Source organism: Momordica charantia (assembly GCF_013281855.1).
Source record: "Momordica charantia cultivar OHB3-1 chromosome 1 unlocalized genomic scaffold, Mcharantia_2.0 BLBB01000001.1, whole genome shotgun sequence".
Lineage (NCBI taxonomy): Eukaryota > Viridiplantae > Streptophyta > Magnoliopsida > Cucurbitales > Cucurbitaceae > Momordica > Momordica charantia.
In genome coordinates, this window is record NW_028275157.1 from 15,590,338 (window position 1) to 15,598,516 (window position 8,179).

The 8,179-nt window shown below is 37.7% G+C and overlaps 3 protein-coding genes across 5 annotated transcripts; 2 read left to right on the top strand and 1 right to left on the bottom strand.

Moving 5' to 3' along the window:
* The first annotated feature begins 358 nt into the window (after positions 1–358).
* On the top strand, positions 359–3,081 carry LOC111013557 (translation initiation factor). 2 transcript variants are annotated; one of them, XM_022288025.2, is made up of 7 exons: positions 359–761; positions 1,701–1,798; positions 1,897–1,968; positions 2,051–2,175; positions 2,636–2,708; positions 2,775–2,913; positions 3,015–3,081. In XM_022288025.2, the coding sequence occupies exons 1-6, from the start codon at positions 470–472 to the stop codon at positions 2,877–2,879; spliced, it is 765 nt and encodes a 254-aa protein (XP_022143717.1). In that variant the 5' UTR covers positions 359–469; the 3' UTR covers positions 2,880–2,913; positions 3,015–3,081. The 2 variants fall into 2 exon arrangements, with proteins under 2 accessions (XP_022143717.1, XP_022143716.1); XM_022288024.2 differs by having other exon boundaries at positions 2,775–3,081.
* A 1,300-nt stretch (positions 3,082–4,381) lies between these two features.
* Positions 4,382–6,623, top strand: MAT3 (methionine adenosyltransferase 3). Of its 2 annotated transcripts, none has more exons than XM_022288191.2 (2): positions 4,382–4,551; positions 5,074–6,623. In XM_022288191.2, the coding sequence occupies exon 2, from the start codon at positions 5,113–5,115 to the stop codon at positions 6,283–6,285; it is 1,173 nt and encodes a 390-aa protein (XP_022143883.1). In that variant the 5' UTR covers positions 4,382–4,551; positions 5,074–5,112; the 3' UTR covers positions 6,286–6,623. The 2 variants fall into 2 exon arrangements, with proteins under 2 accessions (XP_022143883.1, XP_087983063.1); XM_088126937.1 differs by having other exon boundaries at positions 5,107–6,623.
* A 117-nt stretch (positions 6,624–6,740) lies between these two features.
* On the bottom strand, positions 6,741–7,998 carry LOC111013691 (Thioredoxin superfamily protein). Its single transcript, XM_022288192.2, has 3 exons — positions 7,658–7,998; positions 7,456–7,481; positions 6,741–7,179 (listed from the first exon to the last, which is right to left on the bottom strand). The coding sequence occupies exons 1-3, from the start codon at positions 7,793–7,795 to the stop codon at positions 6,960–6,962; spliced, it is 384 nt and encodes a 127-aa protein (XP_022143884.1). The 5' UTR covers positions 7,796–7,998; the 3' UTR covers positions 6,741–6,959.
* Between the last annotated feature and the right edge of the window lie 181 nt (positions 7,999–8,179).

An 8,179-nucleotide genomic window follows, 5' to 3' on the forward strand; every position in this document is an offset into this window, starting at 1 on the left:
GATCCTATTTAACTTTATCCTATTTTAATTTCTAATTTAAATTGAGATATTTTTATTTTTTCATTTCCAACCAACATCCCGACAAAGAAATTTATTTTATTTTATTTTAAACCATTCTCATTCTAAATAAGATAAAAAAATTATTGTATTAAAAGAACAAGATAAAGAATTTAAAATAAACTTTTGAGTACATAGTTTAATTAGTCTATCAAATTTGAATCTCGAATTGTATAGGTTGTACTAAGAAAATAGTAAGTATTTTTCAAAAAAAAAAATATGGTGGGGCCATATCGTAGAATGTTCAGTAGGATCAGCGTGTCTCTTTCTGGACCTTTCCCTCCATTTTCTGCACTTTTTTCTTCCTCTATCAAATCATTTTCTCTCTCACGATTCAAAACCAATCCCTGTCTCTGTGGAAGCCACACTCCTCACTCTCTGAACTCCAGAACTTCCTTATCGCTCTCCATCCATGGCTACGCTTACCGGAGGAGCTTCTTATATGTGTTTATCCAAGGTACCACCACCATTGCCATTACCTTCCACTTCTTCATTCCCCATTTCTTTGCCAAATCTTCCCAAATTTCCCCGCAATTCCTGCTTCTCTTTGCCTTCCCCTGTCACTGGAACAACAAAAGCTCGCCTCAATCCGTCTTCTCAGGACGACGACTTCGGCGAATCGGTGGAAATGAAGGAGGCGAGCGAGACGCTTTTGTACTCTCTCGCGCCTTTTCCTTTACTGTTCGTTGCTGCTCTTCCTGGAGGTACTCACTTATGGCTTTATTGTGTGGAATCTGCTGCTCTCGAGTGTTTAATGTTGTCTTGAACTTAGATCCTTGGTTTGTAATTTACTTTACCTGAAACTGCTGTCGATGTGTTAGTGGGATTACGAAAGAATAATTTGTTGTGGCTCTGAATTAACAAGAGTGATGCGAAGAAACTTGTTTTCATGCTCACACAAACTCAAGACAAATCGTACGAGATAAGTGAATCGAGCTTCTTGATCTATTCTTTGTCCTTCAAGGCACATTATACCGAACCAAAAAGCTCAAGAATACAAATGTTAATCCATTAACTTCTCTGTGCCTAAAAATGCAGAATCTATTTACTAATGAGGTACAGAATTTATGCACTTCAGGCTTGGTCTTTTTTACACACATACGCTTATGATGGTCCGTACGATTGAATCTCTATAACTTGTGTTTGCCACGAAGAATTTCATGCACTATCCTAAAAAAGCAAGCATGATGCTTCGATTCGGGAATAATTCTAATTTTGAATGGATTCTGCTATTTTCTCAACCCTGTTTATTCACATTTGTTGGCCTCTTTGAGAGTGGATAGACTATTTCTAAGTAGAAAAAACAAGACCCCAAGTCCATTTAGTGGACTAATCCCATTCTGATTGAATAATATTTAAAAATAAGAAAAGAAACCACTGAGACGTTTGGAATAGGGTTAAGATTTTCTAGCAGCCAAAGAATGTATCAGTTAGCTCCTATTTGGTTTTTGCTCATTGAAGAGTTATCCTCTTTTGAAAAAATACATATCGTCCTGTCCTTCCTCTTGTACATGTGTTAATGATATAAAACTATAGTATAATGTTTCTTATCTCATACACATGAAAGCACAAATGGAAAATATTTTCACTTTTTCGATGCAATCTTTGCACACTTGTCATGAACTTGAATATCCAAATGACAGCTGGAACTGTGAGGTCTCTCTTTGGCCCTTTCGTTGAGCTTGTTAAATCTTGGAATCTTCCTGATTGGCTAGTGCATTGGGGTCATCCAGGCAACATGGTAAGTTCTTTTTGTCTTGCTACTTATGTATGTTAGTAATAGGTTGGATCCAGATTACTGTTATGATAACCTTCTAACTTGGGTTGTGTCCTAATTAGGCGGTAGTGCTCTTCGCTATGGGTGGTTATGGAACATACCTAGGCTTTAGAATCCGTTACTCTGATGATGTGGTAAGAGTATCAACTTTTTTCAGCACTTACGAAGAATTCACCTTTTGCAATTGAATGACAACTTATATTTCAATTGATGCAGGAGGAGAAGGCCAAAGCCAAGGACTTGCATCCAAAGCTTCTAGGTGGAATGTTTTTCTTTTTTGCTCTTGGAGCAACGGGTGGAATCACTTCTCTACTTACATCAGACAAACCTATATTTGAGAGGTACATTGATAAACCAATTTCCCTCCCCCCTCCTGATTAAAGGGTGTGAAGAATGCAAGCTCTATAAAAGGGTGGAAAACCTTATGTTGCTTACAACCAGTTTTTTTTTTTGCTTGTCTAACCCTCTTTTTTTAGAATTATTTGGATGGACATACATTTGATCTTCCAAAAGCCAATTCCCATTTTTGTTTCTGAACTACTTTATCAACTTTAACTCCTACCCCAAATTGATTGTTTCTATTAACAAATTATTGAGGTAACAGTGTGCCTAAATGTCTCAGTTTTTAACAGTTCATATGAAGTACTTCAATGAAGGCTTATTAACAAAGTATGAACTTGAAACAACGACTAGTTTATAGACTAAAAACTACTATAAAGTTCAAGGACCAAAATTCAGCTCGGGCAAATGGTTACTTTCTAATTTAGGAAATGCTCAACTTTGCTTTCGTCTTATTTCCAGTCCACATGCTGTAACGGGGTTCATTGGCCTCGCGCTCTTGACTGTACAAACGCTTCTGCCCTCACTTTTTGAGGTAATGGTCAACGCTTGACCTTCATATCCCTACTTCTTGTCCTCTTATTGTGATCTTCATGTGTAGGATAATCCTGGACTGAGGAATGTTCATGGGATTTTGGGTAGTGGAATCATGACACTATTTCTCATCCATGCTGCACTTGGACTTCAACTTGGACTCGGTTACTAAACCATAGCTTATCCATGTGTAGCACCATATATAGGTTATAGCTCTGAATTTTTCAGTATGAAAACTTCTTTCGTCACTCGACCTACGATTGTTGGAAAGAATGACGAAAACTTCATATTACTGCGTTTTCTTCAGATATACATGAAAAGTGGATATGGCTGCATTACTTGGAAATAATAAGAGCAATGATTTGAAGTAATAACCTTTCCTGTTGGCAGTTTATTCATTATTCTTCACATATCTTTACAGATTTATGTAGGGGCTTCTCATTTGCTAGCTGCTCCCTTTCTTTCTCTTAATATTGCTTTCTAATTGAATTGTTAGGTTGAGACAACTAGTTTAAATGTGAAGTGTTAATATCTATTTAAAAAGAAACTGTTGGTTTATACTTTAAAGACAGTTTTGGTTTCTTTTTAGAATATCATGTCACAAATACAGGTAAAGATCAGAACTTTCAGCTTTTCTAAAATTGAAATGTTTTAACTGTGGTGCCATTTTATTTGCAAAAATTTTAATTTGGACCCAAAAAGTTCAACAACCAATAAAGTGAAGCTTGCATGAAGTTTTACTCCAACTTTTGATGTTTTAGATGCGTGGACCAATTTGATAGTTGAACTTACATTATTTGACCTGCCATCCACAAAATTCAGTGTACTTTATCTCACCAACTCCACCTAAACTAGTTCACCCAAGAAAAAAAAAAAAAAAGCTCAATAGTTTGTTGGAGTTTCAATGTATCCCATTATCTCATCAATACATTCGTAAAACGTAAAGCTTAATTGGTTAAGATATCTATCTTCCACCGAGAGATTGTGAGTTCAAAACTCTATTCCATATTTTGTACTAAAAAAATTCTGTAAGATATTATATTAAAGATATAATAGTCACTGCTAAACAAATAAAAAGTTAAACTTTTGACTTTTTGAATCAAAATATATTCGTAAAGTGTGAGATTTGATGCGTCAAATTGATTAAAACATCTATTTTCAATCAAAAGGTCGTGAGTCTAAATCTCAACTCCCACGTGTTGTACTACAAAAAGTGTAAGGTTTTATAATAAAGATCAATATTTTAACCTTGAATAATAGTCACTAGTAAACAAACAATTTCAAGTTCAAGTCAATATTTCTATGTTGTAAGTTCAAGTCTTAATGTTCCCTAAAATTAAAATTATTTTATTTAAAAAAAAACAATTTCAATTGTTAAACCTTCTGCATTTTTATTAGAATATATAGATTGACTGGTTGAACTATTGATACTAAAAAGTCATTTCTCACTGCATCATGTACCATTTGAAAGCTTTCTATTTTTGGGTTATCCATCCAAAAGTAAATAAATTAAAGTTAGCTAATATTTATTGAACAAAAAGAAAGAGGTAACCTATTCTATTTTACATTTATTAAAAGAAAAAAAAAGGCATTTTAAAAATTGAATTATTTTCTTGGACATAAAGATTTAAGGTGGTTGAGCAGAGTGAACGACAAGCGATGAGGCAGTTGAAAAGGCCGCGAAAATTGCGAGGGAGACGCAGAAGAGCGAGTCGCAAGAACAGAACAGAACTGAACTGCCCTCCCATTTCTCCAAACCCCATCTATAAATCTTCCTCCTCCCTCGCACCTTCAATTTCCTCCTCTTCCATCTTCTCCACGCCTTGGAATTTACTTCAATTCAGGTCCGTATTTTATCATTTCTGTTTGCAATTCAAACAAATTCTGCATCTCATTCCGAATCCGCCATTGTTCTTCATTTCTTTTCTGCCCCTGCAATCTCATTTTGCTTTTTAACTCTCTCTCGATGTAACTCGGATTTGTTCTTGCCATTTCATTTCTTCTCTCGTTGTATTGTTGTTACGGGGTATTTCTGTTCTCTGGTTCTATATTTTGTGCTGAATTTTGAATCTCGGATTGCATCTTTTGTTAGGATCTTTGATTGCATCTTGCAGATTTTAGGACCGAGGATTTGATTTGTCTCCCTCTTTGCCATCTTTTATGAACTGAAGTTTATCTAGTATAATGGTTTGTTAAGATATCGCGTCTGTGTACTGAGAATGTGTGAAATAGAACGGAAAAATTTATGTCAAGAATAGATTGATTTATGGCTGCTTGCTTTCTTGTAGATCTCGCATATGAAGTTGTTGCATTTTCTTGTTTCTGTTGTGTTTCTTTCAATATAATGTTGATTCCATTTATCATAGAAAACCAACTTTGCGGCAATATTTGTACACCAGTTTATAATGGATTCCTTCCTCTTCACTTCCGAGTCTGTCAATGAGGGCCATCCCGACAAGCTTTGCGACCAAGTTTCAGATGCTATCCTTGATGCATGTCTTGAACAAGATCCTGAGAGCAAGGTCGCTTGTGAGACCTGTACCAAAACCAACATGGTGATGGTATTCGGTGAGATCACAACCAAGGCTACAGTCAATTACGAGAAAATAGTTCGAGACACTTGCAGAGGAATTGGATTCGTCTCTGCTGACGTCGGTCTTGATGCTGACAACTGCAAGGTCCTGGTGAATATTGAACAACAGAGCCCTGATATTGCCCAAGGAGTCCATGGACACATGACTAAGAAACCTGAGGAAATTGGAGCTGGAGATCAAGGCCACATGTTCGGTTATGCCACAGATGAAACACCAGAGCTCATGCCACTGACCCATGTCCTTGCGACAAAACTTGGTGCCAAGCTCACTGAGGTCAGAAAGAACCAAACCTGCCCATGGCTTCGACCCGACGGTAAGACGCAGGTGACTGTCGAGTACAAGAATGAGAATGGAGCCATGGTCCCTATCAGGGTCCATACCGTTCTAATCTCAACCCAGCATGATGAGAGCGTAAAAAACGAGCAGATTGCTAAGGATCTCAAAGAACATGTCATTAAACCAGTCATTCCAGCGAAGTATCTTGATGACAAGACTATCTTCCATCTCAATCCATCTGGTCGGTTCGTCATTGGAGGACCCCATGGCGATGCAGGACTGACTGGAAGGAAGATAATCATTGATACTTATGGAGGGTGGGGTGCTCATGGTGGTGGTGCCTTCTCAGGGAAGGATCCAACCAAGGTAGACAGAAGCGGCGCATACATTGTTAGACAAGCAGCAAAGAGCGTAGTTGCATCGGGGCTAGCTCGCCGCTGTATCGTGCAGGTTTCTTATGCAATTGGAGTAGCAGAACCTCTGTCCGTGTTTGTAGACAGCTACAAAACAGGGAAGATCCCAGATAAAGATATCCTTGCTCTAATCAAGGAGAATTTTGATTTTAGACCTGGAATGATGGCAATCAATCTCGACTTGAAGAGAGGAGGAAACTTTAGATACCAGAAGACAGCTGCTTACGGTCATTTCGGCCGTGATGACCCCGATTTCACTTGGGAAACTGTAAAGCTTCTCAAGCCAAGTGCCTAATTGGCTCAGTTTAGCGTCCGCAAGTGATCATCACACTGCCATCAGTGTGCTTCCAGGAAGAATAAAGAAGCAGCTTTTCCATAAAAATTTGTTGTTTTTTTTTTTTTTGTGTTTTTGTAGACTCAAGTGAGAAGCGTGGATGAGATATGCCCTCTGATTAGCTGAGATGCAGCTCTGTACTTGCATCCTCTATGTTCTCTATTTTTTTCAATCTTTTGTCCCATTTTTTTTCATTTGCTCCCGAGGCCAAATTTAATTTGGCCTCGGATATATTACAATGTTGTATGTTCTTTTATATCAAATTTCAATTTCATGACTTTACCTTCTCAAGGTGATCATTTACAAGTTTTTTTATGCCCTTGTTAATTTGTTTTGTTCCGTTTGCTTCAAACGTTCACCTGAAAAGGATATTTCACCACAGCTGATAATAGAAGATGAAATGAAGATGACAAAAGTGTCACAAATGAAACTGAATCTGCATAATAAATCTATCTTTAGCAACTGCTCAGGACTAGCATTTGTTTGAAATGATCGAGAAAACGAGAAATTGTAAGACAAACAAGCTCAATTTCTGCAGATCAAAACCGAAAAAAAAGCCATCATCAATCTAAGTAGTGTTTTCCTTGCTAATAACTGCTGATGGTAACAATGAGGTAAAATAATCTATCTTGCCTTTAGGAGTGCAACCACAACCTGTCGTGCAACCGTTCTTCCCCGGCACCAAACATCTCGTCCACTCTTTCACCGTCGCGATAGAAATGAAACGTCGGGGTGTAACGAATGTGTTGAGTTGTTTCTGGGCATTCATCAATATCTGCATAGATGAAATAAAGCTTTGGAAAATTGTTACTCAGCCGACAGAAAGCTGGAAGAATCTGGCTGCACACACGACACCTGAAATGAACAACAACAAACCTCTAAGCTTTGCAAGTTCTAATGACAGCATACCAATTACTTAACTCTTAAAACAAGAAACTGGTGTTTGATTTTAGTACCAGACTCTATCAACTACATCCCTACAATGATAAACCAGAGCTCTCTAAGTTGTCTTTCTTGTCACTCAATGTAAGATTGGACCAAATTCTACAATTCCCCATCATGAAAGGCTCTCATAGAGGTAAAACGTCAAACACCTTGCCTGCAATACGCTAAAGGAACGTTTGGACTTACCAGGATGCACCATAATTGATAACTGCCTGCAGAGTATTGAATAACGAAATCAAACAATCAATATACCAAAACCAGTTACAGCACTACACAATTAAAAAACGCATAACTTAGAACCTTCATAGTTCATCTCATTCACCAATAGGCACAAGTCCGAAATTAGGGAAGTGGGAAACGGAATTTATGGGATATATGGAAAGCTTACAGTGGTTTTGGAGGACTTGATTTGAAGAAGAACGTCCTTAAAGTCTTGATCGCTGGAAGCGCTCTTCAAGTTACCATGGCGATTGACTGGCAGATCCAAACCAGTGCCTTCTAGACCCTTCTTCTCCGTGTCCTCCATCCCCGGTTTCGGCTATGGCGGCAACTGCTCACAAGCTTGAGTTGGGAGGAGAGTCTTTGTTCCTTTTGTTGATGGCTTTATCCAATATCCATTAATGGCGTTCGATGCCAAGTCCAAGGATCGTACGGTTGCCGCATTTGATTTAGAGATGTTCTATCGGCCATTCGTGGATGAAGACGAACGATACGATATGCTCGATCATTTTCACCAGATTTATTTGTCCTCCCAAGTCCCTCAATTTCTAATTATTTCTTGTTTTAGTCTTACAATTTTGGATTTAGTATTTTAATTTTATAATCTCATTTTCGACCTATTAATCTTCACATTTAACCACACAGATTCAAATTCATACCTCACAAATTCCCACATCGTTGATGAACTCAA